This window comes from Corvus kubaryi, unplaced genomic scaffold, assembly GCF_017639235.1.
Source record: "Corvus kubaryi isolate FWS band 111438036 unplaced genomic scaffold, C.kubaryi_AGA036_p1.0 37341, whole genome shotgun sequence".
Taxonomy (NCBI): Eukaryota; Metazoa; Chordata; class Aves; order Passeriformes; family Corvidae; genus Corvus; species Corvus kubaryi.
The window spans coordinates 5,344,234-5,371,688 of record NW_024581112.1 but is presented as its reverse complement, the minus strand read 5'-3'; the positions used below and the strand labels follow the sequence as shown (position 1 = coordinate 5,371,688).

General features: G+C 36.3%; 1 protein-coding gene across 9 annotated transcripts in view; it reads left to right on the top strand.

Moving 5' to 3' along the window:
- STXBP5L (syntaxin binding protein 5L) overlaps positions 1-27,455 on the top strand; it is a 184,668-nt gene that overhangs the window by 54,247 nt on the left and 102,966 nt on the right. For all 9 annotated transcript variants that reach the window (XM_042031704.1, XM_042031707.1, XM_042031708.1 and 6 more), the window contains exons 3-4: positions 10,727-10,808; positions 12,827-12,927. In XM_042031704.1, the coding sequence (XP_041887638.1) occupies positions 10,727-10,808; positions 12,827-12,927 (183 nt within the window). The remainder of the gene's footprint in view (positions 1-10,726; positions 10,809-12,826; positions 12,928-27,455) is intronic.

Genomic DNA, 27,455 nt, shown 5'->3' with positions numbered 1-27,455 from the left:
CCCCCCCCCCCCCCCCTTAGATTAGTAAATTTGCTAGTAAAAAGGCAAATCAGGAATATAGAGGTGCAGGAATAGTGACCATGCAATGGTGATCTTTATATTTCAAGTCTTGGAGACAGTATAGGATTACTGAAATGTGATTTTTGCGATTATTTTTTGTGGGATGGAAAAGAATAGATAAAGCTTTTATGTTACTGAATAGTCAGTAATGTTTGTTAGGGTTTAACAAAATGAAAGCTAACTACACCTCCATGTTTAGCTTCGCAAAGATTTCTGTTTTGACCTTCACATTAGTGAAAGTCAAAGGCTTTAACTAATTGGTGGTCTCCTTTCTTATCCCACCTATAGTTTATATACTTAAACTTCAATATGGCCACATGAGTAGTATCTCCAACTGTGGAAAATGAATGTGGGGAGAAGCTCATGCAATTGACGTGTGTGCATACTGTGAAGCTGGATTTCTCCCTCTTTTGCTCCAGGTTTCTCCTCTCTTCTGCTCATGCTACATGTATGATAGATTGCTCTGCAAGAGCTGTCTCTCCCTAGATGAAACCTAAGTTAATAATTAAAATTATAATGGGGACTTCTCCAGTAGGCAGAATGGATGGCCTACGGTGTATCATGCTTCCTCTGCCCAGTTCGTTTCCCTGCAGGCTTCCTGCCTCACATCACACTGCAGAAACACAAATTAGATTGAGCTTAAGGCATTTTTCTCATTGTCTTGAGTAGAGAGCAGGGCCCTGGTGGTGTGTCCTATCGTGCTAGGCTGGATCTGCAGCTGTTACTGCAGGCCTGCTTCCTGATGTGAGATAACAAACCCAGCAGAACTTGCCAGAGATGATGACAATGGCAAAACAGGGCTGAACTGATAACCATCCAGCCTCCACAGTCTCTGCCAGGTCTACTCATTCCGTAGAGAGGGTTTTGGATTTTTGGGAGCTACCACCCCCAGCAGTGCCATCATGCTGTCAGTTACCTGGGAGAGCCAGATGTACTTCAGCTGTGGCAGTGCTTCAGTTCTGTCCAAATCTGCAAAGAATAATCCCTCAAAGGAAGGCAGAGCTCTCAGTCTTTTTAATTAGAATTGCCAAGGAAATGTAGAAGTAGTTTTGATCCATCTTGATTCTTGTCCAAAAAGATTTGGGTTATTCTGAAATAATGTTGTATTAGTATGTTAAGTTCTGGAACAGTGTCCTGCTTCACTGAAACATGCAGATTTTCAGTAATTGGCATGGAAAAACTGGGGTCATGGGAGATTTGTGGAATGTCCTATTTTATTCCCAGAAGTAGTCGGTCTTTTCTTAAAATGCAAATGCTCTTTGGAACTTATTCAGTATTCCTTAACTAAGCTTTCAAACCTTTACTCATGTTTTAATCCACGCTAACTAATTTGATTATAAATTTTAATTCAAATAAAACATAAATGCTTCTTACAGCTGACATCAAACGTGAACATAGTTTGTATGACACAATCTACATATGTCTATTTAAAGTGGCAAAATGATAGTTCATACTCATTTACACCAAAAAGACTTCCTGAAATACATTTTAGCCAGTTGCTGGTTACCTGTTTGATGTATATTGAATGGAAGGGCTGATTAACTGTGGTCTGTATTGTACTTTATTTCAAAATCAGATGGAATAATTATGTGGCTCAGGAGGGTTATAAAAGTGATAAATGTAGATACCATTTACCCTGTATCTTGGTCTAGAAAAAAGAAGGGTCTCTTCCATGTAATTAGTTGCTGAAATCTTTTCTTAAAAAAGACAAAAGACATGAGTTTTATAATTATAGAAAATAAAACTATTTAAGGTTGACTGATACTTAAAATGCCTTTCAACATAGGCATATTTATAGTGTCAATTATATGGATCTAAACCTAAGAATAAAACTTGCCAGATGATTCATTGAAATTTTGTTAAATGCTAAATTAAATTTACTTCAATTAAATTCTTACATTTTTCTAATTTTAGTAATTCAGTTTTGAATAGCTTCATTGTCAGTTTTGGCTTTTATTGATAACACGTGTTCCTGTGTGCTGTACACGACCATTCTTGCTTAACAAATGAAATTCTAGATTAACATCTTTCTTCATTAAGAGTCAAAAATAAATATACTGACTGGCAAAAGAGCTGAATATTAATATAGCTTCACTGAAATTTATAGAAATGTCATTTGTCTGCTTTTCTGGGGCAGGAATGAAATTACTGCCTAGTTTAACATATTGAACTTCCTTTTAATAAGTTTTTGAATGTGAAGTATTTTCTGTGTTGTACCAGAGACCTCCTGGAATCATCCAGTACTAAACAGATGATAATAGAGCCGAAGCAGTGGATGAATTTGAGGAATTGCTCATCAGCTGACTAACAAGCTGCAAGCAGTTTCCTGTGGAGTAATGGAATTATTTAATATTTTAGGCAGCACTGCTCTGCCTAAAAAGAACATGGTGTATGACCTCAGCATCTGTAATATCTTGTGGTTGGATAAACACTGAAATTAAATTATTTCTTTTGGCATATTGATGTTATAGGGCACATTCCTTGGAACAATGGAGATGTTCAAACAATCAAGCAAACAAATCTCTAAACCACTCACCCCTTGCAAAGCCTGAGTCAAGATCAGGTGCCGTCTTTCCCAATGCATTAGTACCTGTGTATTGGTGCAATTTTTTCTGGCCAAAGTGCCCTTGCATAATATCTCTCTAAGTATACTTAGATCTCTCAGTTAAACGAAAGTGTTCTGTGATGTTATGCATGGAAATTTTCTGACATGTTACTGAATAAGACAAAAAGCTGCATCATCAAACCACACACTTTTACTTTAGAGCCTCGGGGTTATATTTGCCCAGTATATCTTGCTGCTTATTCCAGGATAATTAGAAAATTTAACAGAATAATTATTTAATTTTATTTGTAAAGTTGAGTTCAGACAAGAAATCTGTCAATCAGTATACAAGCTCTGCTAATCATATTGGACAATCACCTCAATTTCATAACCTATTAACTGTCTTGTTAGCTAGTAGCCTGGAGATTTTCAGGGACTAAATTTCTTAACATTAATTCTGGGATTATTTTCTTGTTGTTTTAGCAGGTAATTGTGAATTTAGCTTTGAAAGAAAAGAAGTTAGTTATAGAAAGCATTTATTTTGTGTTTAAAGGACTTTTCTAAATGCCTTGTAAAGATGCTCATAATTTTTCAGTGAAGTAGAGAATTCTCTCACTTTTTCAGTAGAAACTTTTCACTGCTTCAGTACAGTGTTGATTGGTTGATAAGACTAAACAAAGCAGTTTTGGCAGGGTCTTAGCACTTGAGAAGAGTAAAATCTAGGGCATTCTTGTTACAGGACAGAGCACAAAATTTGGCATGAAAAACAGTCATGTATGTGCTCCTGATTGCTTCTGCTTTGCCTTTGGAGTAACACAACAGTGTGCAAGGCAGTGTTAGTCTTAAAATCTGTAATTGCTCATGAAACACAGAGCTAGAGTTGTGTGGGACTCATTGCTGTGATGTACCTGGCACGAAGAATTAGCCAGAAGTAATTGCGACAACTGTTAATTATTCTATCACCTTTGAACAATGAAATTCTTCTTCCCCCGTCTGTACTAACCAAAACTATGGAACAATGTAAGAGGGAACATTAAATAATCATTTGCTCTCATCTCCTACAGACTACATAATTTGCCATAGGATCTTCATCACCTTACTCCTAGTCTGGTTGTTGGGGCTGGAAGTAGCATTTGGGAAAACAAAGTCTTGCTCTAAAGATTTCCAGTAATGGCTAAGTGTTATCTCTGTTTAATAGAGAAAGTACAATGTGTATCTCAAACTCTGTCACTATATGGATGAGGGTTTAATGTATTATTTTACTTGTAGAACTTTTCCATAGCAACTAGGGGAGGAATTAATATTTGAGAAAATGTATATTTATTTTTAGTTACATTTACTTCGACGTCTTTTGACCTTTTTACAAAAGACTGATTATGAGATCCCTTTTCATTCTATCCTCTGTTGTCAACAGCTGTTTCTCATAACTGGAAACTATGAAGGAAATCTGCACCTTGTAATCACTGTTACTAATTGCTAAAAATTCAGCAAACATTAGAAAAAATATCTGTTAAAGAAAAATATGAAAAATATTAAGTTTTGACCTTATGTAGAGTTTATATAGTCTTTCATTTTTGCTTGACGAGTGCAAACAAAAATTCCCTAAACCTTCTCTAAATCTGTTACCAGCAAATTCAGTGGCAGAGTGTCCAAAAGCAGGGAAAACAAATACTAACACAACATTTGCAGTAAACTTTTAAATGCAATTGGGTTTAGTATGAAACCATTGTAGGTGGATGCATTTGTCATCAGTGGCTGCACATGCGATAACCTGCACCTGTTATGTGTGTTCTGGGTGTACAGATCCACATGGAGCAAACACAGTGTTTAATATTAATATCTGAAGGCTGAGAAAGAAAGCTAATCAAAATGGCTGAGTTAAGGCTACCTGCTTGGTTTCGCTGGTAAGACAGAGTGTGTTAGACTACCATCTGTGCCCACTGCAAACAGATGGGCAGCAAATGGTATGATTTGCATAGTCCTCTTAAAAGGCAGTAAATTGGATAAAATGCTGTGGTGTTATCAATTTTTTTATCTATATCTCTGTAGGGTGTTGCTCAGGATCTTGGTTATGTGAAAGTAACTTTCTGGCTTTGGAACACACAGCCCTCTCATTTGTGATTGTTTGGTTTTCCATAACCTGCAGTATGCATTAGGGCAAGAGTAGTATTCTGTCCCAGCTTATTCTCTCTCTATCTTTTTACCAGACGGGTTTGTAAACAGATATGTTCCTTTTCGATTCCTGTATTTGTCATGCCTTTGACTGAACTGGTGTCTACACTGGTAAATGGCTCTGAAATACTGGCCCGTGTGAACATAATCAATTATACTCTTCACTCACTTCCAGATTCCAGTTTTCATCCATTGTCGCCTTTCTTCGTTTTATCTGTATGTGTCAGTGAGCTTGCTGAGGTTCATGACTACCTGGGAAAAAAGAGGAAGCCCACTGTAAATGCAACCTTTTAATGTTGGTTTTTTTACTACTGCATGAAGTACAACCTCAAAATAGAGATCTTTCAGTGTAGCTGCCTGGCAATGTGGAGCTTTTACAGACTAATAACAATGACTTCTCTTTTGAAGGTGAATTCAGAGCTAGGTAGTTTCTGTTAATCATTGTATGTGTGTGTGTGTGTGTGTATACGCATATGCAAGAGGAAATTTAAAATTATTGATATTCCACAAATGGAATATGAAATTATTCACCTACATGTGAACTAAATAATCTTTAAGGTCCCTTCCAACCCAGGGCATTCTGTCATTTGTGTTATTTGTGAAACGTTGCTAGAGTCAGTACCTCTTTAGTAACTGCTTTTCACAATGTACTACTTCAGGTTTAGGGTTGATTGAGTTCAATCACATGTTGATTGTATTTGTATTCTGTTATTGGAACAGATAATTCTTGAAATGACAAAGACCTTGAAAGGCAGTCTTATTCAGAAGAGAGGAAACTATGTAGCCCTATGAGTTTTGCTTATTCCTATAGTATCTGCAGATACTTTGGGAAATAAAATAGCTTCTAGTATACAGGATTGCCATTAAATATAAGCTATCTATAAGCTTTAACCTGGAAGAAATCAAAGACTTGCCAAAAGCAAATTTTTCAGCCAATATAGATCATAATGAATATTTAGCTGTTCCTGAGATTAACTCCTACATAATTTGTACACATGAACAGAGAAATCTATGTCAAGAAAAATAAACATGATGAAGGTCATGGTAGACCAAAATTTCATGTTTATTGGTGCCAAAAAGGTTTGCATTTATAAAATATTTCACATGTAGTATCCTAAGATAGCAGCCAAGTGCATCAGTATTTCATCTTTACATAGTGGAGAGAAAAAAAAATGAGCTATTTATTTAACCAGCTGAATGAACGCAAGACATAATGAAGCTCATTGTAAAACTGAATCATTCTATGTTCAAAACAAAGCCCACGAAGATACTGTTTAATGAAGCAGTGCCCAGTGAATCTACAGCAAATAGAAGGCCATAAAGGTAGGAATAGGTTGAGTGTCCTTTGTAAGGAATTCAGTGAGCTCAGCTGCAAGCAGTTGACAGAATGGAGCTTTGTAGGGGGCGCTTATTTTTGAAGAGTAGTAGAGAAGTCTCAAAAACCAAAACCAGTATGATTTCCCAATTGGTTATTGTAATAAAGAGGTGGTGCACACATTTATTTAAAAACTGTATTGAATATAAGAAATTATGAAATGCTATATATGTTTTTAGATTGCATTGAAGAAACCATTACCAAGATGATGTGTAGCTATGGTTTTGATACTTGAAAGAAGTTGAGCACACATCCTAGACTATGTATGAAAACACACAGGAACTATTCAAAGCTAAGAAAATTGCTGGTGACATGAAATAAAGGAGCTCAGAGTATTTTGCTTTTATTTATGAAGAAGATGGATAAGATACAGCTTTCAAAGCAGGAAGTTTCTGCTAATACGAAGTTATTTAATTTAGCATAAAAAGATGTCATGTGGTGCAAAGGCTTGAAACTAAAGCTAAAGGTATTGATTCCACATATAGCATGACATTCTTAACAGTGAGGATAACAAAACATTGGAGCAGTACACTTCAGAAATCAAAATACAGAATATCTCATGTAAAGAGAGAAAAAATCAGTTTGAACCCCAGTTTTGTACTTAGGCATTTGTTTAGGACTTGGGACTATGGCATTTATTTGTACCAGAATATGCACTGTCCTTAGACAGAAAATTAATGTATGTGAGACTTGGAGAAACTCCATGAAGAAACTGTAAAAATATGTATTCCAGGAACTGAAAGTAGCTATGTTCAGAACTGCAAATCTAGGTGCTAAAGGTGCTGTTTCCATAATTGTTATCTTTTGACAAGATCCGCCCTGCGACACAGATACAACTGACTAACCTGGTTGGTTTAGTTGGTTAGTGGTGTGGTTGAATTCTTTGATCATTCTAGTACTTGATTATTTAGATAAATACATTGGTGCCTTTTTAACTGATAAATCACTCAATTCAGTGGAATAAGTCTTCTGCAAGAAAAAGCTGTCCTATATTCCAGTTACGCCCTAAGTCGATTTTGCAGTTGGTTTATGTAATGGAGTAACACCAGCCCACAAGCATCTGCTCTTAGGGTGCTGTATAGTCCTACTCAAACATGTACCAGTCAGTGCAGATCAGATGACAAGGACTCGGAGCAGCAGTGCTACTTTTGCAGCACCCCACAATTCCCAAACATTTTAAAGGAGAGGCTATAATTGGAGATTTCCCATTTCTGTGTGTGCCATTTTAATAAAATAGTAGATGTGAGACCATGGTTTCCGCTTAATAATTACAACCCTTTGCTTTAATGTTCATTTCTGTACATAGATTGCTTTTAGGTATGGAAGAAGTTAGTTAAGTACTCAAAAAAAGTTAGAGCTGCTTATTTACGTAGCTTGGTGTCATTTTCTTCTATGGAAAAGTTTTGGTTTTGAAAAAGGTCCCATATGTAATTTAGGAGTTTTTACTTGACAGAGGATATCTGCTAACTGCCTTGGCATGCCTTGGAAGGAGGTTCTTTATGACACCCTATCTTCACTTCCTTGCCCTTGCAAAGAGGAATGAATCAGACTGCAGTGCTTGTTACTGCCAAAAGATTTGATCTCACACTACTAAAGAATCACTGTCTTAATGAAGAAAAACATGTTGTACCTCATCCCCTTGTGGTCCTAAGACATTAAATGCCTGCTGCAAGCAACAGTGGCCTCAATTCCATGAGCCAGTTGTGAAGTATCTGCGCTTTTGGTTCTCAGTGAACCCCCAAGACTTGCAAGTCTTTGGATTCCATTAGTACTAACCTCTGAGAAGAATGAGACACATCAGATATGTCTGTATCACATAGTGAAAATGAGTCATGGAATAAAAAAACTGTGGGGTACTGTGGAAAGTGGATCATGATATGAAAAGATTTGGTCATTGTCACCTGTCATCATGAATGCAATCATTCACTGTCAACGTTGATTTCCAGGACATGAGAGTGTAAGTTCTTGGTTACTAATGTATTATGCTGTCTTGGAAGTCTGCATCTTGGAAGATGAATCCAAGTACTTAAAATTAGTCATCTTAGCAACTGGTTTTTTCCCCCAAGTAATTATAAGCTTTGGAATATCAGGATGTTGAAATACTCAGTGAAAAAGTGTTGTGTACAAGTGAATGAAGAGCAAAAAATCCTGTTTCACTCTCACAGATCTTAAAACCAGGATTAAGTGTAGTTTTCAGAAAGAACACTTTTCTTTTAGGATGTTATTACTATCACACTTTCACTGCTTGGTGTACATAATTCTAATTCTGTTTGTTTCATTCTAAATCCCAAAAGACATCCAGACTTAGTTTTCATCTTTTTCCTGGTTATGTATAAATTAGGATAATCTGGCATGGCTTCGAAGGCCCTTGGGAGATCTAACATAGTGATAAGAGAGAAGACAGTGTCTAGCTTTTATTCTTGAAACCCATGGTGTCTACTTCAAGATACTCAGATACATTGGTCCCCCCTTTTAATATCCGCAAAGATATTCCATGCTCCCTGACAGCAGAGTCATCATTTAATGAAAAGGCATAAGTAAAAAGAATAAAGTCAGTCCAAGGCCTGAACTGTAGGTACTTCTTCTGCTGTATGTCCTGTTGGAATACACTGCTGTGAAAAGATTTGATGAGGTAAGGTTGTACTTCTCCATGCTTGGCAGCAAACACAGAATTTGCAGAAGATGGGCTCAAGTGCCAAGAGCATGTGCCAAGTCATCATATCTCTTCAGCTCCTTCTGCTGGAAGGACCTCACTGCAGCTCCCAGAATGTTTGAAAACCACCAGCAGTCAGTGCTAATGCTGCTATTTAAGCATCAGTCCTCACTTCGGGGCAACTGGCCAGAATGAAGCAGACAGCACAATTTCTCTCTTATTTTAGTAATTTGTGAGTATTTTAGTAATTTGTCTTTCAGGGTGAACACTGATGCATATAAATGTGACTTTTTGGAGAGTGTTTTGTTTGTTTGGGATATGCTGAGTGAAATCATCTACTTTGTTAGGATGTTTCCTAGAAACCTGATTTAGCACGATACTGATGCTGAAGGGTGACAGCTGCTTAATCAGGGCAATGCAGCTGTAATTTTCATTAAGGACAGTCATTAAGTAGTGCCATGTATTTGTACTGAGTCTTAAACTCAGGTTAAAAAGAAAGCACTCATCTGTTAAAAATTCCAGGTAGCTTGTCCAGAAATCCCAGGTGGGTTGGTTACTTGCTTAGTTTGTTTTGGTACTTTCTCTCACGTTACAAGGGATTGTTAAATGTTAAAAAAGAGTGCCACAGAGCAGTCATTCAAAATGGCCCAGAAGGTTACCAACAACCCTTAAAAAGTGCCTTAGGCTACAACACATCTTTATTGTCTATTTTGAATAGGTTGTTTAAAAGTTGCAGGTTTTTACTATTTTATCAGTTATGACTGTATCCACGACTACAGTTTGGGAACAAGCAGCAAATGGAGTTACTTACTTTTTTCCTCTCCCTTGCTGTTCTGTAGTGTAGTTATGGTGTTTTATATACAACTTCTCATCTATAAATACCAGTTTTATAAAACTCTGTCTCCAGCTTACAAACAGAGAAATGAAGGCTCAGGTAAGAAAAGATACTTTTTTTGTTCCTAAGGTTATCCACTAGACTGGTTGGCAAAATCAAGAGTAGAGTTCAGGTCTCTCAAGGTCAGTGGTATCCATTAAGCTCCTTGTTTAACTATTGGAAAAGTAATTGCTTCATACTTGGACCTTCTGAACCTCAAACTTGCTAATTTATGGATTATACTTCCCAGGGGCTAATATCAGAATGGTTTACAGCAAATCTTTCCCCTGTGAAAGGGGAAGTAGAGATTCCAACATTTACCTGCAGGTAAAATAAGTGGACAGTTGGCTTTTTTTATTCAAGGCTTTACAATATGCTAACATGATTGCCTATTGCAAGTAGATCAGGCTCTATGTTGTAAAATCTTGTTTGTGATCATAATCCTGATGTTTTTAACATGTGAAGGTGTTTCATATGTTTCACACAATATGGTGTGTTATTGCTAATACTGTATTTCATATTTCTCCTTTTGCTTTACTTTTGATCTTTAGTAATTTTCTGGAACTACAGTTTCTTGTTAAAGTCTCTGAGTAAGATGGGAAAGGCCATCATTCTCTAAGTTAGGGAGATGACAATTTAGCATGCACAGAAAAAGACCTGAAGAGAACAGATAAAAACTACATCCATTATATATCTGGTCTTGATAAGTACAAAAATCTGGTACATTCATGTGTTATATAAACTAATAATGCATAAAAATAAATTTAAGATGCATCCTGCAGAATTTATGTGTTAATTCATGTACTTTGTTTCACAGGAAAAAAACCAGGCAAGAACACATCGCTCACAATTGCACGTTTCAAGCTGCTGATGTTGGTGCTTTAATTAGAATGGTGGAAAGTCAGCATGAATTCTTTTGTTTTACAGAAAGCAAGAAGAATTGAGGTTAATTAAAGGTTAATTAGAGTTTAATTGGTAGTTCTTTCTTTCCCTCTTTACTTCTGGTGATAACAGGAATGTTAGAATCCTTGACTTTGATGGCAACAGACTGGGCAGGCCTGGTGTTGATTGCTACTGCCAACATGAAAGTGGTGCTGCAGTTCTGCAGCTCCAGTTCTTAATCAATGAGGTAAGGACATATTTACTCAGATTCTTCTGTGTAAAGTTAGTTGAATAAGTCAATTCATGTTGTTGTAATTGGGTGATATAACTTCTCCCATTGACAAATTGTGCCAAGAAATAAGTAGTGTACATCCAGAGGACATTCAACATACAGCCTTCTGGGATATTTATGGGACTGCACTCAGGGAAAAGTATTGCCTTCCTATGCATCAGTTTAAAGTACCGAACAAAAGGCAGTCAATGTATGAATGTGTGCAAGTAGATGTAAAACCCATTAAGTTACTAAATATGCTGCACAGTCCTGGTTCAAATAAAAATTAATAAATGAGCTCAATCTTTCTACCGAAATATATTGATGATTATTGGCTGAAAACTCAGTAGTTGGGGATATGCTATTACTTGAAGCAAGGAAAAGCAATTGCAGGGATCATCAATCAAACCATCATGCTTAGTCTTTGTAAATGGTTTGTCAAAATCAGGTTTAGACAACATGAAGAAACACTGCCAGATTATAGCTTGCTCTGTGCAGAAGATGCTGAAGATGGGAATAGGCGAGAAGACTTCCTGGTGAATACAAATCAGGTTTTTTCTTTTTAGGACCTTATAAATTGGCCAAATCTTAGTTCAGTTTTGATTTAATTTTCTCCCATGATGTAAGGAAACACTTCTGACAGTTTCAAGTCCTCTTTCTAAATGGGGAGATGTTAGAACTTCTCAGGGGAAGAGTTTTAGTTCTATGGGTTTTTTCAAACCTGAAAAATACTTAATTTTTTCCTACATCTATTTGGAGAAAGTAACTGAACCACAGACACTGAGGATGGAGGACTGAAACTTTAGAAACAGTCCAGTGAAATTCTTTAGAGAAATGCAGGAATGAGAACAGGAAGGCCAAAGTTTGAATCAGTATCCTTTCTTTTCATTAGGTGACCAGCAACCCCCGTAATACATAGGATTAATTTGATTTCTGTGATGGACAGTCTTTCTGACTCTTTGGGAAATGAGAATTAAAGCATGGATTACACTGTACACTGTGAGAAGTCTCACCTCCATAAATTTCATTTGCATAGGTCAATGTTGAAAAGAAAGTTGCTAGGATTAGAGAAGTTTCATCAGTCAGTCATAGATGGTATGAAGTAATCTTTCCAGTTGCATCCTTGCCCTTCTAAAGTATAAAGCATTTCCTTCTGTTTGGGCACTATGTTCCTCTCTGTGATACACTGGGGTAGATCTTCTGTGCTAGGTCTGATCTGAGGTGTAAGTGTAGTGAACCACTGCAGGAGCAGCAGGGAGCTTACTCTGCAGTTAATTTTCACATGTCATCAGTATTCTGCAGTGAGGAGAAAGGAAGTCAAAAGCAGGCAGAATAAGTTCACTCCAAACTGCTCAGTCAGATATAGGCCTGGACTTTGAAAGACGACCGTTTTTGGGACACCAGAAGCAGAACCAGTCTTCAGAGTATTTCTGATCTGTGATAAAGACTCTGTCCTTCTGTCTACATCTCTTAGTTCTCCCTAGGTCCTCTCCTCTTGCTACCTGTCCCTACTTTCTTATCTGCATCCTCTTTTCACAGTTCCAGTTTTGAATTTTCATCTTATCTTGATACGACTACTAAGCTGTGCTTGGCACTGTCACTTAAATGCCTGTGCATGCACTAAATCCCTTTATCCTTCAGTTATATCTTTAACATTCGCCTTTTAAAGTAAGCGTTGTCTGTTCTCCATTTTGTCAGTCTTTCTGCTTATGTGGAGAGACATGGGAGTTGGCTTGTGTGGGTACAAAGCTTTAATTTGAGTTTTAAATTGATGGAGTTTTATTTTAATTGTGGCTGATCTTGCACTAATTTAAAATGTTTACATTTACCAGTTCCATTCAATTGCCTATTATTTATGGTAGAGTATTTTTGTTCTAGGAGAAAAGAATGATTTTTCATAAACTGTCAGTTTTACAGGTAGATCATAAACAGTGAGGATCATATAAGAATAAGACAGAAAAATAATGTGTTGCTGTACTTTGTGTCTGCTCTAGGGTGCTTTGGTCAGTGCATGTGCAGATGATGCTCTTCATTTGTGGAACCTCCGACAGAAACGACCAGCTGTTCTACATTCTCTGAAATTTAACAGAGAAAGGTAAGAATATATGACACAAAATAGATATCTCATTACAAAAATAACACTTTCTGGATTTCTTGTAATACATTTTGCCTTTCTACAGGTGGATATAGTTTTGCCTTGACTGTTTTTCTTCGAGGTTTGTTTCTGTGGAACAAAAACTTCACTTCTCTCTTTCTGCAGCTTTCTCAGAACTAGAAAAATTTGGTCTGCTTTTTGCCAAAATGTTCTTCATTTTACTTCTATTTGCATGAACTGCTGTGAACAGTAATATGGATGTTTTTTCTTCAGACCGGACACAAGCACTCACTTTTGGGTGATCTGTTGTTCGGTAGTAGACAGAATACTTCAACTGGCTGTATGAGGGTAATAATTATTTTCTTTACCTTGAAATCATTTCATTTTTGCAAAATACTGGAAGTTTAGCAGAAATAAGTTGTGAATTTGGGGAACTCTGGTAAGTGTAAAGTGAATCAGAGTGTTTTTCTAAATTTTACTTTATCGGTACCTAATCGTAGGAATTCCTACTGAAAATAGATTAAATGAGTGGTTGTAATTTTCAAACTCAAACAGGAGCTGAGCACTTCAATCTGTATTTAATCACCCAAGTAAAACCTGATATGATGTTACAGAACTTCAGTGCTACACTTCAATTAATATTAAGAAAAAGTTGCAAGTTTCTATTAAGGAATCAGGGCAGTAGTCAGGAGACCAAGATTCAGTGCATAAATGCAGCAGTTGTTTTTAATTTAAATATTAATTTTTAATACTGTCATTCTCTTAGCATGTACATTCAGTGTTTATTAAGGTGCAGCAACTTTTTTTGATATTTATGTATTTGCTTGTGCAATGGGGAAAGATCCCAGTACTTCACCAGAGCTATGAAGTAAACAGACTCATCAAGTCTTTAGCTGCAGCAAATCTGAAAATTATTATGGAAATACATTTTTCTTTGTTGTTTATTATCCAGATACAAGTCATATTTGCACTAAAATGTCACCAAGGTGCATGATTTGTAGTGGGAAGTACTGCATAATAATCTGGGAAATATACAGCCTGATTCCAAAGAGTTTATAACTTATAGCAAAAGTGTATCAAGTGGTTTGGGACTGCGTGAGGGAAAATAAAAAAGAAAAATTATGTGTGCATTTCTAGCTGCTTCTGAACAGTAAGTTATCATTTTACATATGGTGAAATGTTTGAATCTTGGTATTCTCATCAGGTAGGTGCATTTTTCACAATTTGTCATTGATAAATCTAAATATCATAGAAGTTATTCCACTACATCTTGGTCGAACTCTCCCAGACAGCAATATGACATTCAGCCTAACCAATCATTGCTTATAAGAATGCAGCCTCTGTTCATCTCTGCCTTCTCTTCAGAGATATTAACCATTATCTTGGTCAATATTTTATCAGCATTTCCTGCTAAAAGAAACTCACATTTGTGCTTTGCTAGAGCAAAACATTTGTCATCACACTTACCTAATATTCTTTCTTGTCTGACACCCTAAAACATTGGGCAAAATATTTGCAATGCAGTTGTTCAGAATACTAGAAAACTTTTCTCAAAACCAAATTTTCTCTAATGACGTTTTTGAACTGAGGTGCAAGATCCTAATCTGAGAATGTAGTTATTTGTAACAAATGCATAGCTGACTATACTGCCTTTTATCAAAATCTAGTAAGTTGTGAGTAAAAAAAAATACTGTTAGTTCTTTTATGTATATTTTATGTAACTGGTTCAATCACTGCCAGTTAAATAAATTTTATTAGCACATCAAAGGCTGTGAGGCAAATATCCTGCAATATAATATTGTCAAAGAAGTAAGTCCAGTTTTAAATTAAGAAAGATTTTTCCATAAATATGAAGAAATAACATTGTAGGCAGTTCATTTCTTTTCAGGGTTCTCTGAGAAGATGCCCTAAGCTTCTGGTTTGGTTTTTTTTTATTATTATTCAAGCACTTGGCTTCAGAATGAAATCTCTTCATTTTTATTATATTTTCTTTTTACGTCCTTATAAATTTATTTTAAATCATCTAACTTCCAGTTTTCTAAGCTCAATTACACATTTAGTATGTAAAATTCAACATAAGCCTCTGGGCAAGTAGCAAAAAAGTAAGGCTAATGCCCTAATTAACCTTCTCAATTTGGAACATATATATGCCTAATAGAGCTAAATCTAAAAGAGAACTTTAATTTTTTTCTGAATATATTTTTGGTGTTAGAGAACAGAAGCTATAACTTATGTGATGGTCAGAGAAACAGTGAATGAAAAAATAGTTGCCTTAGCTATATGAAATCTGTGACAAAATGGATGCAAGGGGAACTTGAGAAGCTGATAAAGTGGTAACATCAAAATTGATTTTCTTCACGAAATTCAAAGGTCTGTCTTCTAAAAAATAATGTTTTCCTCACTGTGGGAACAGTTAAAAATACTTCATTTTCATCCTTCCCTCTCCTCTTGCAGAAGGAGGTTAGGAGGAGGCAAGATTCTTCATACTGAATAGGGATTCTTTTGTCTTAAGTTTGTGATGCAGTGACCAAGCTGGTTTTGATGTTTCTTAAATGGGGAGAAATGCTTTGACAGAAAATAGGTTTTAAAATACTGATGCATGTCTTCAAAAATAGTAAAGTATTGAAAAACACCATACAGGGAAGTGTTTAGAAAGTCAAAGGCTAGTTCTTTAAGGTCATTTATTATATAGCTTACTTTTAGATTAGGTTGCTTTCACAGAGCCAAACACATAATTGTTCAGATGCATTTTACCTATGAAAACGGAACATGTGAATCCTTCCAATTTTTCTATTTGCATGTGTTTCTTCAGGATTTTAAAAAATTGTATCCATCCATTATGTTTGTCTCCTTGATACACTGTTTGGTTTAGGGTTTTTTTTTAACAAATGGCAGATTTACTTCATGAACTGATGCTATACAATGCACTTAAGATTCTAATATTTTATGTGTTTGTGATGATGAAGATAATTTTATTGTTCCAAGTGCTTGTTTTATTTGACTTTGATTAATTAACTTTTATGTAGCATCAGTTTATTCTGAGTTCTTATAGTATTTGCTTCATGAACCACAGAGCTGTTAGATTCTGTTAGATGGATGAATGCTACTTTAGTCTTTGGCTATTACTCACAATGCACCAGTCATCATATAGTTGAACTCTTTAATTTGCAATTTGCTTGTGCTTCTTGACATCTAAGACTGCAGGATAGTGAACTAAAATCTGATCTTTAGCAGTGTTTCTGTATAGGTTTCTGCAATAATTTGAGTCAAGTCTCCCCAGGTGCATACATGCATATATCCCCTCTCTCCCTCCAATGAAAGTAAAAAATGTTTGTTCTTTCCTTTGAATGTTGGTAAAAACATAGTTGTAAAGAGCAAAGAACACTTAAATGCAGTAGTCCTTCACTTAACATGTAGCATTCAGTATTAAGACTCTGAATGGTTTATGAAAAATAATTCACAAAAAAGTGCACTTTTATAGCCATTCAATCAGAGTTTACAGCCTCTCCAGATTTAGTTTTTTCTTCTTCTGACCTACTGTTAAACTAATGATGATGCAGCACTAGCAATAATAGTTCATAATTCACTGTTCCTTTACTAAATGTCTCTTTGGAGCAACTGTAGAAGGAACACTGAAGAGACGTAACGGCAGACTGGTATTTTCGGTCATACAGTGTAATGCTCTGGACTTTTTTGGACTTCAGCAAATTATATGTCTTTGCCAAAAATATGTACTTTTTTTATACAAGGTAATCATCTTATATTTCTATTGCTGTAATTGGAATATAATACAATGCATTAAGAACTTTGAAGAAAATATAAATGTAAGCAATGTGTTTCAGTGCTTGGCTCTGTACCAAGAGCTGTAATGATAAGACAGTTACTCAAAGACATGTTTGACAGTAGCATATGGTTGATAATATATGATTTATGGTTTCTTTTACAAATAGGATGGACAGGTAAAACATTTTAAACTCTGTAAACACACTGTCAGAATCTCCTCGGTGTTTTTGAAAGTTAAAATTGTGGACACCTTCCATATGTTAGTACCTGTTTTTTCCTTCCTTGATGTCATAGGAGATGGCAGATTCATCTTCGGTAGGCATTTTAGGCAAAATAAATAACTCAGCTACTGGAACTAGACACTGTCTCTATGTGCTGCAGAGAACATTAGGATTAAGCAAAACCACTGGAAACTATTATAGGTCTTCGTTATTTTTAATATAATCAGAGCAGACTTTAGCAAGTACAGCTTTAAATACACAACAGTTTACATATTCCTGTTTAAGGTAAGTACAGCTGGGGGAGGAAAACCAGCAAGGACTGCAGTGTGAAATCCAGGTCCTGTAAGCCAGCAGGCACTAGTTGCACTTAGGAACACAGTTCATCTCCTGTCATTTCGAAGCTGAGCTGGTTCAGTTGTATTGACTGACACAGGGAGCAGCCCTCCTCTCTTTGTCCTTTTAGCCATTGCTGACTGGTGTGTGACAAATGAGCCAACAGTGCTGCAGCAGCTTATCCACTGACTTACAGCAGCATACATGAGCACAGTGTGACACAGAGTGTTGGGTCTTAAGGTCTATCTGCATGCACTCCACACCAATGCCATGACAATACAACAAGTGCCCTTCTGAGGGGAGTCACTGGGTGACACAATCTGTATAACTGGCTTTGGGACTCTGATCTGTAATATTTTCTTCAGTGTTAAGGATATGCTGGCACAGAGCAAGAGGAGTCTTTTAAGTGGGCGACTTTTAGAGCAGTTCTGTTAACTGTAACTCACTATTAGTTAGAGATTTGACTCCTACAGTTAAGATTTTGCAGTATTTGAACAAGATGATTGAGAGTATTACTCCAAATGCTTGGAAACAAATTAAAACAAACAAAAACCAAAACCAAAAAATTGGATGTTTTTGAATAAGGTAATATTTCTTGGGTCTATATTCTTTCCTGACAGTAGCTGAATCTTATTTTATTTGCCTTACTGTATCTTTGCAGGATTTTGTGTCCTGTGTTAAGAGCATTTTAAATACTTCCTCTCTCCTTTGCAAATAAACATCATCAAAAAGATAGTAAGAGGCTATTGAATGAATACTGGTGACTGGCTGTGCAGTCTCAGCAGTACGTGTGTCTGTTTATTTGTGTTAGGGAACTTGTGGGTTAGTTAAAGTAGATCCTCTGTCTCATTGCCTGTTCAAGGAGCTGCATTCCTGTGATAGCTTGCCCACTCACAAATTAACCTCCTGGTCAATGGTGTACAGCTGCAAACTCTGTTTATGCACTTCGAAATTAGTCAGAGGTCTGTCATCAAGCAAGGTTCTGTACAGTTGCACGGTCATGCTATACAACAAAACAGATTCTGATTACATGGTGTGGTCTAGCACTCAACTATTGCAAAGAACCATAGAATTCAAATATAAAGCAATATTTCACCATAAAAATGTGCCACAGTTTCTGGAAAGGATGTAAATTTTCTCAGGTTTATGATGGAAAAATCTGAGGAAATCAAAAGAAGCCATGTGATTGGCATTCACTTCCACATCTTGATGAAGATATTACAAAACTTTCTTCTGCGGGTTTTGGCTTGAGGTTTTGTTGTTCTTTTTGTTATTGTGTTGTTGTTGTTCTGGTTGGTTTTGGCAGTTTTTGGTTGGTTGGTTGGTTGGTTTTGCATGTGTAGTGTGGTCTTGAATCAGCATTTGCCACTTTTGAAAGAATGGTGCTCAGGGTTTTCAAAACCCAATATTTTTATGCAATTATTGATCTTGAAAAGATTTCTGAAGCTCATAAAAACCTCTGTTCTAGGGGGCTATGCCTTAGCACTTCAGGACAGAAAAATAATCTCTGTCAGATGTCACTTCAGAAAGACAAAGGGCTGGAAAGATTCTCCAGTGAGAGTGACCCAAATCATGTTTATGTATTTATTTACTACATGCCTCTGCTTTCTCTGTTAAAAAACAAAACAAAACAAAAACAAAACCAGACAAACAAAAAACCCAAAACCGAACCAAAACAAACAAAAAAAATCATTCTTTTTTTACATATTGCATCATGCTATGGAGAATTTCGTAGTGCACTTGACCTGTTGGATGAATGAGAGCCATAAGCTCATCCTGGAAAGTGGCATGCAGCCTAGCTGAAATGAAGAACGTCTTGGTTATAAAAAGAAATCAGGCACAAGCATTCTGGGTTTTTTTGTCTTCAAGACAGATTGGCTAAGCAATCATGAAAGAGAAAAAATGCAAGACAGATTTGCTCATTCATACCAAGAATCAACAGGTTTGATTTGCTAGGTTTATGAGACTGTGCAATTCCACTGAAATAGAATGGAAATTGACATGATTCCTAAAATTTGAATAGATCTTAAACAAGTGAGCCTTCTCTTGGAGTGGAGCTGAAGGGACCTGCTCAGTCTGGTTCCCTCAGTTGCACACCAGAGAACTCATATACCTCCCTTTATTAAATGAACAAGCTGACTATGTTTTGCATTAAGGGTTGCTGGTGCCATACGATCCCAGTAAGAAAGGCACTCAAGGCCCCTGTAAGTTAGCTTTAAAATGCTGTTTATTAGAGCTAGCACTACAAAGAATGGCAGAAGAGCATAGGAAATCTGGCATCCCTGCAGATGCTGGGAGCCCTGAGTTGTGCATCATCACACAGGCCTTCAGTCAGCAGGTAACCCCCACTGCAACATAATAACCCATCCATAGAAAGGGTTGCCCCCATTTTTGTCATCCAAGTTATTGTAGGATTTTCTTCTAAGGAGAAGGTTGTGTGCATTATTCCTACTATCAAACAGAAAGGACATTAATGCTAAAACTTGCTTCTGCACTGTTGGTGCAACCACCAAGCGGGAGCTGCCTGCAGGCTTCTCAGTGACAACAAGCTGCCTGTGTTTATCCAGCTTCCAAGGGGTACATGCAGCTGAACACAGCCCAGAGACCACACTGCACACGCAGCCCCTGGCACCTGCTCGGTGTCACTCGTGTGTGGATCACCAGCTCCTCCACATGCAAGAGTCCCCCAGCCAGGGCCTTGCACTGTTATATAACTACTCAACATGAAATCCACTGTTTGCTGTTCAGGAAAATTGTTCCATGTCAGCTTCATTCTCCTGATGGAAAGAAACCTTCCAGCTTTGAGACTAAATGTATTTTTATGGTTCTTTTATTCCCGTTTGAGATGATATTCTGGTATCCACATTGTCATGCATTTTAAATATTTTGTCTCTCCTTTGCAGATAAACAGCTCATTCATATACATTCACAACCTGATTTTTTGGTTTGGGGTTTTTTTTCATTAAAAAAATCAGGATTATGTGTTTTTCTTTATAAATTTTTGTCTTCATTCCCTTTTCTTTTCTTTGGACCTTTTTTCTCATATCAGTTCTGTCTGAGCTGATGATTCATCAAGGAAACATATTCTAGAAAGGGTCCCATCTGTGCTGTGGCCATTGACAATACCATTTTCATTTGTAATCTCTGCAGGAGTATGTTTACTGATGCATACAAAAATGGCATCTTCCTTTTATGTGGCTTCATCTTACCCATGTTTGTGGTCTTGCTGTGATTGACTAATACACCCATTGCACTTCTTCCCTGATGTATATCTAGTGGCAGGGAATGTGCTGCTTTTCAGTGCAAGCCTTTAACAGTGGAAGCAAAGCAAGACAAGCAAAATTGAAATTACCTTTTTCCATCACTTCTGTATCACGAGTTTTAACCCTAAAGTGGAAGTTCTTTGAAGTTTGAGGCTGTGCCCTTTGCATTTAAAATTGAATTCCATTTCTTGTACTTTACTCATGCAGATTGTCCTTCCTCTGTAGTATTGTGTCCCTAAGAGGTTTCGTTAGTATTAGAACCAAGATTACTTGTGAAATTACAACAGCTGTAAAACTAATTCTTAAGAATCTCTCAAATAGCCAATAAAAATTCCCTTTTTCAGTGAAACCAAGCATAAAATAGAAATTAAAATAGAATTTTATAGTGATGTTTTTATAAGTGCTGTATTGAGTTTTGACACATGCTATATTTCCTATAATTGGAGTATTCTGGAATAGCCTACCTTTGGTGAACCTAACTTCCATATTTTGCTATAGTTTTTCAAAATTTTCCTTTTGAAGGACAAAACATTTTGAAGGACACAAAACCTTGGTTAGCGTGTATTTTTAAGTATAGGTGAGAAAGTAGTAATAGCATTAGAGTCAGAACATCATAGATAACAACATAGCTTAACTTTATCAGGTTTAGTTTTTTATGCTTACCACCTTGGGTGGGATTTGTAATGCAGTCTGAGAGTTGGTGCCACTGCAGAAAAAGTGTTGCAAGAGCTTAAGGTGGCTAGTCTAAAACCAGTTTGGTTTCTTTATGCTTAAATTACACGAGGATAGATGCTGCTCTAAAATAAGATCTCAGAAGTCCTGGTCATATTTGTCATTCTAGAATATTAGAAGGATCTCTGTTTATATCCAGATCCAAACTTGAATTTAAGAATCTCTGTTGTTTTTTAATGGTGGCTTTCACAGTCTTTTCCTCAAAGTAATTTTTATTCCATCAGGATTCTGCCAATATGATTATTGTCAGTTTCATTTCAATTTAAAAAGTCCTTAAATGCATTATGCCACAGTATCTGCTTCTATATGTGTTTGTTAAACAACTTCTCTGAGGGCAAAATGCCTAATAGGCTACATCTGAATAACATCTGACTTAGAGATAGCAGCTGTCTGTGATAGCAGAAGGGCAAAAATCCCCTGCAAGATGACTTAAAACCAATCACTTCACACATGCGCACATGAAACCGTCATGGCCCATAGAACTGCTGGAGAAAAATGCATAGCTGGCACAATTACCTGGGGACTTAAAAACAGTACAGGGCCCTCTGGGCTGACAAACCCCTCTTTTCCAATCTGCATCTTCCTTTGGGTCTCTCTGGCTGTAGTTCCTTGTATTATTTCTCTGAGAAAAAGAACAATGTCTTCAAAATTCCGTTTTGCAAAACATCTTTGAAAAGTTTTTTTTTTTCTTTCAATATGGAAGAAAAAAATATCCTGGATTGTTTAAATTTTATGTCACCTGGCCACATCTGATTGTCTGCCTAGGTAACTTCTGTGTGGGTTTCTTTCTTCTGGGAAAAAGTCCTAATGAGACATAATGTTGCTATATGCTGTCAAACCTTACATCATATGCTGAGCAGTGTGCTTGTTGTTTCTAATGCTTTGTAAAAAATAAAGCATGTTTTTCAGTAGAGTTATGCTTTTTTGAGAAAACACAGGGTAACATGTTATGCTGTTTTCACATAGCAGCTATGTTGCCAAATTGCTCTGAGGCCAAGTTTGGATAACAAAATTTAAAATACATGCTCACAGCTATACATTGAACAACTGTGTTTCATGGTCTCAGTCATAACAAATGAGAGGCCAAATACTGTAATACAAAAATGCATCATATTAGACAACAGAAAAAAAATAAAGATGTCTTTTAAAATGTAAGCAAGTTCAGGCAGCATAAACAGTCTATACTATCAGTTGAATTTTCTTGTTACAGTTATAATGTAGATACAGGAATGATATGGTTTTCTCTTTTGAAGTTTTCAAATTAGAGTTTTGAAATACCTTTCAGGGTTCTGTTCAGATCTTTCCACTGACCTTTGTTATATTAGATTTCCAGTCATATGTTGGAGCAGTGAAGAACATGCTCCCGTTCAGTTGCAGTAAGTAATTTTGTTCTTGGAAACCACCCCACCTCTTTCCTGCCCAGACACATGTCAGCTTCAAGCAAGAACCCAATGCAATGATTTAGGATACTTCTCCTTCTGTCACAATAAACTCTGGGCATTATTCCAGTAAATCAGAAATAGAGCTAGTAATGTCGGTGTTGAGATTATATCATTAAACAGTACATGAGCAGGAAGAGAAGAGAGACTACAGATTGCAGAAAAACAAGGACCATTAATCACAGAGTCCCTGTCTACTGAAGCGCAACAAATGGGAACAGCTGGTCTCCAATAAGTCTACGTGATTTTAATTGATGGGAGCTGTAAAGAAAAAAAGCATGCATACAAAGAAAAAGCATGCACATGTAAAATTTTTTTTTCTTTGAAGTCAATTTCAGTATTTCAGTCTTATCCTGATTTTAGTGTGTCATTCAAAATAACTTGATTGATATTGATATAAAATTGGGTTTAAACTTACTTTAGTAAGAATGCATGATAAACACAGATTTGTGTATATTGCAGCTAGCAGAGGGTGAAATCCTAACATATCTTTAGTTTACTTTTCCAGCAGCTCTGTGAAGTCAAGCTGTTAAACAAAAGACAAGTTTCAACCTTTCATCTTTGAGCTAGGTCCCAATTTACAGTTTTGGAACTATGAGACTGGGAAACAAAAAACTGCATTTTTGATTTATGTATTCAATGTTGGGTGAAGGGATGAGAGAAACTCTACCCCCTAGGTGTTTGGGTTTTTTTCATGCAGATGCTACAAAATCAATGAAATAAACACATCAAAAACTTTCTCTTTTGAGAACATCATCTCCCTGTTCCATCCTTTGTTTGGCTTTTTTCATTGCTAAGAAACTCAGTGGCTCTTACTGTACTCTGTATTGCCCATCACTGTCAGTGTGTTTGGTATTACAACCCTATTTTTACTTAACCTTCAAAGAAATTTCTAAAGGACAAGTGAAGTATTACAAATACAAAATAGTGATTTCACAAGCCAGTAGACAAGAGAAAAATCATGTACATTGTCTTTTCCCTGAACATGAGACCAAGAGTCTGTTTTCCAACCCTGTTTCATTAATTTGCTCACCTCACTGATTTTGTGAAATTTTTATTCTCATTTTTGTTGTGTAATGACCCTGAGTCAGCATCAGAAACAAATTAGAAGTCAATGAAAAGAATGCTGGTTTCTTCCAGCATCTTTTTCTGTTTAAGGAAGCAAATTTCCATGTAATTTCTTTGTCTTTTTCTCTTGGGACCAAGTCTTCATGTTACACCTGTTTAATCCATGGCATTACTGTTGTGTAATACTAAAGATCTAGCCAGGGAGAGTGTGTCACTGTCGCCGTCACTGTCAGATCCTGCTCCTACAGGTAAGACATTCCAATGAATTTGCAGTCAAAACCATGAAAGGGAGTTGACAAAAGAGGGTATCTCTTTGCTGTGCATTTGCACAAGAGGAAGGAAAGCAATTTTCTGTCATTCTGAAAATGAAGCAAATTATTAGTAGCACAGGCTACAAAAATTGTCATGCCCTTGCACATTGGGACTTCTAAGTTGTTCTTGAGCTCCAGTAATGCCCATAACTTGCTGCAGAGCTACTGTGGATAGCCTTGGAGGGTGGGAATTTCAGTGCCTGTATCTTATAGGAGGTTATAGTGCAGCTGTCTTTGTGTTATGGCATATTGGATAGGTCAAGGTGACCTCTTATGGAGTTGTAAGAAGATTAGTTATAAGAAATAAAACTGGGAAAAACCAAGGGACCTGTGGCATACTGTAGACTTTGACTGTCCTTCTAAAGAGTTCATAATAACCTCATACGATTTTATCTAAATACATAAATTCAGTCTTCATTCAAGGGAGATCTCTGGGTTTACTAATTTAATCAAATGGAATGCATCTAATATATTCCTGAACATGCTTTTTCTCATTTGTTCTAGGTTCTTTTGAGTTAATTGTTTGTAAATAATTTATGTTGACAGCCATTACAAATACTCATGTAGTTGCTACACTGATGTTTTATGCAGTTAACATAAGCATTTCTTAAAACAAGTATTTTTTTAAATGCTGTAAACTATTTACTACAGTTGTGATTGCAAATTCATTTGAAATAGTGAGGTCACAAGTCAAGAATGGACCTAACTTGTAGGGTTATTTCCCCTGTCCAGAAGGTTTACACAGGAAGTTCTGGCTTTTGAAGAAACAGAGGAACCAGCCTACTTTTAATCTCAATTGTTTTAACAGAAAAGAAGGGGAACAAGAAACGGAATATACTATTAATAGTGCTTTACCTTGCACTTTATATTTTAGTTTTTAACACTTTAAAGGATTAATGATCCGTCCCAATTTCTAAAAATCAGAATGCTTCAGAATGTGCCAATAGATCCAATGAAAAAAGAGGGACAAACCCAAAATATATTGAAAAAGAAATAGTTTTCCAGCTGCATTTCTTAAAATTTTACATATATTTTTTTGTGCTTCTTGTTTTCTTCATTCTTTTAAGTTGCTTATATAAAGTATTTCAGGTAAGGGACACCATAAAAAATGCTTGTGTCTTAAACACATTGAAAGCAGCAATGGACCACCAGCCAGATGACATGTACAAATAATTTGATGGAAAATAGCTGCATAAGCTTTTTGCTTTGTCAAAATAAATAATTGTGTTAGATATCTCAGCACTATTTAAGCCTATTGGTCTAAGTGAAACCCTAAAGTGAAAATGTTTTCTTAACATTTCTTCTACGTAGAATTTGCAGAAATTGAAGTGGGGGCGGAGAAGGATGCCTCTTAATTATATACAGGATGTTCACAAGTAGCTAGAAGTATACTTTGCTTTGGATAATTTGTATTGAAATTACAGTTTAGAGGTGGAATCCTGATTTGTTGTACCTCACCATTTGTAGAAAATCTCCCATCACTGAAATTCTTTAAATCAAGAGGTATCTTTTAGTAATTTATTCTAGCTGAAGTGGTAGTTAATTTGAAGAAATCAGGATTAAACAGAAAAGAGGAACCCCAAAGGTTCATTTCTTACATTCCAATCCACAAATTAAATTATTGCTCTTGTACAAGCACCAGTGACTGTGATGAATACTTGTATCTAAGCCAGTATAAAACAAAGATAAATAAAACTGTTCTGTGGACTGATTGGGTAAGATGAATAGTCTGAGATACCAAACTTGAAAGGAACATTGGCAAATAGAAGTATAGGTGTAGAAAGTAACTTGTTACCACTGCCTTGACTCCATTTTTCGTACACATTTCTATGTAAGGAACACGTATTAAGTTGCCTCATGTAAAGCAATTCATTTTACTGTCTTTCTTTAAAACAGTGATCTCTACAGACTACAAGGTATAAGCTCAAGTAATGTCTTCAAGTGGTCATACTGTCTGCAGGTATTGGTAGTTCAGGCAGGAAATAGGCACAGTGATATGTGAGCTAAACAGTGACTTGTTTCACAGTTTTTAATTGTAAATAGTTTGTGACTTTCATTAATAACTTAGAATTTATTGGTTGAGATGATTCACTGAGTAGTTATAAACAGAATAGTCACATTCAGCTCTGAATTTGGTGGAAAAATAGAATTAAGTTCTAACTCTTACACTTCTCATTAGATACTCTTCACCTACCCAGTCCTGTCATCACCTTTATTTGCAGTGTATGCACTATAGTCTTAAAACAACAAATATATGAGCAGTCTGTATAACACTCTGGAAAAAATCCAGAGACAAAACTGTTCATGCAGTATTTTGAGAATATCATTTACCTTAATATTCCTGTTGTGCCCAGATGTTCCTAAATAACAATGTGGTTTATCCTATGCTATGGTGGCACCAGGATGCAATGCAATTTATGCTCAATGTGTTTTTAGCTTGACTTCAGTTTCTTCTATGTAAGTAATTAAAAGATAAAATAAGACAGATCAACTGATTTTAATTCAAAATAAATGTTGACTGCTGATGCTAGCAGAAAATATATGTGAAAGAGAATATTTTTCTTAATTGAAATCAAAACTAAATCTGTTTTTAAAAAACAAGTTGACTACAAGTATCAGTCTCAAAGGCACGTTTGGTTCATTCACTTTCTGCTAGGATCTGTGTGTGCAGGGCTGCTATGAGTTTCTGAAATTATCTTATATGGTATGTGGAGAATCTAGTTTGAATAGGAGAAATATTCATGTTGTGATTAGTATCACCAAGACCCTAAAAGGAAGAAACTCTCCAGATGTATTGAACTGCTCTATATTTCATTTGACTCTTAGCCAGCCAGTTAGTAATTTAAAGTATTTCCTGTACTTTCACATCAGCCCTAGAGACTTTGCGTACTCTCCAAGTAAGTTAAAATGAGAGTGGAAGTTAAACATTGGAACTCATAATAATGGAGTTCATCTTGGATTTCTGTCTTCCTAGGACTTCCTGGTATGTAACAACACCCCGTGTTGCAGAGGAAATGTTGTTATTAATGTGCACAGACCCAGTTCACATCTGTCTGGGGAACTGCACAACCATCTGCTGAAAACACATCACATCATGTGGATGGCAGACTGCATGAATGGCTGCTGCTGTACATGGTTTTTACATCTTACAGTGCTGATAAGCTCCAAATTTATATATAGACCAGGAAGAAAACTAAATACCTCCAGAGGCCAAATAGCTCATAATTTACATCCTTTGCTAGATCTGCTGGAAATAACTCCTTTTTTTCATTGTCAGTAGCTTTAACCTGTGCTTCTGTTTAGGCACGTCAGGTCAGCTACAAATTACTTCGCGTGAATATCTGTCTGAATCTTCCTGTGTCCATTTTGTGACTTAAA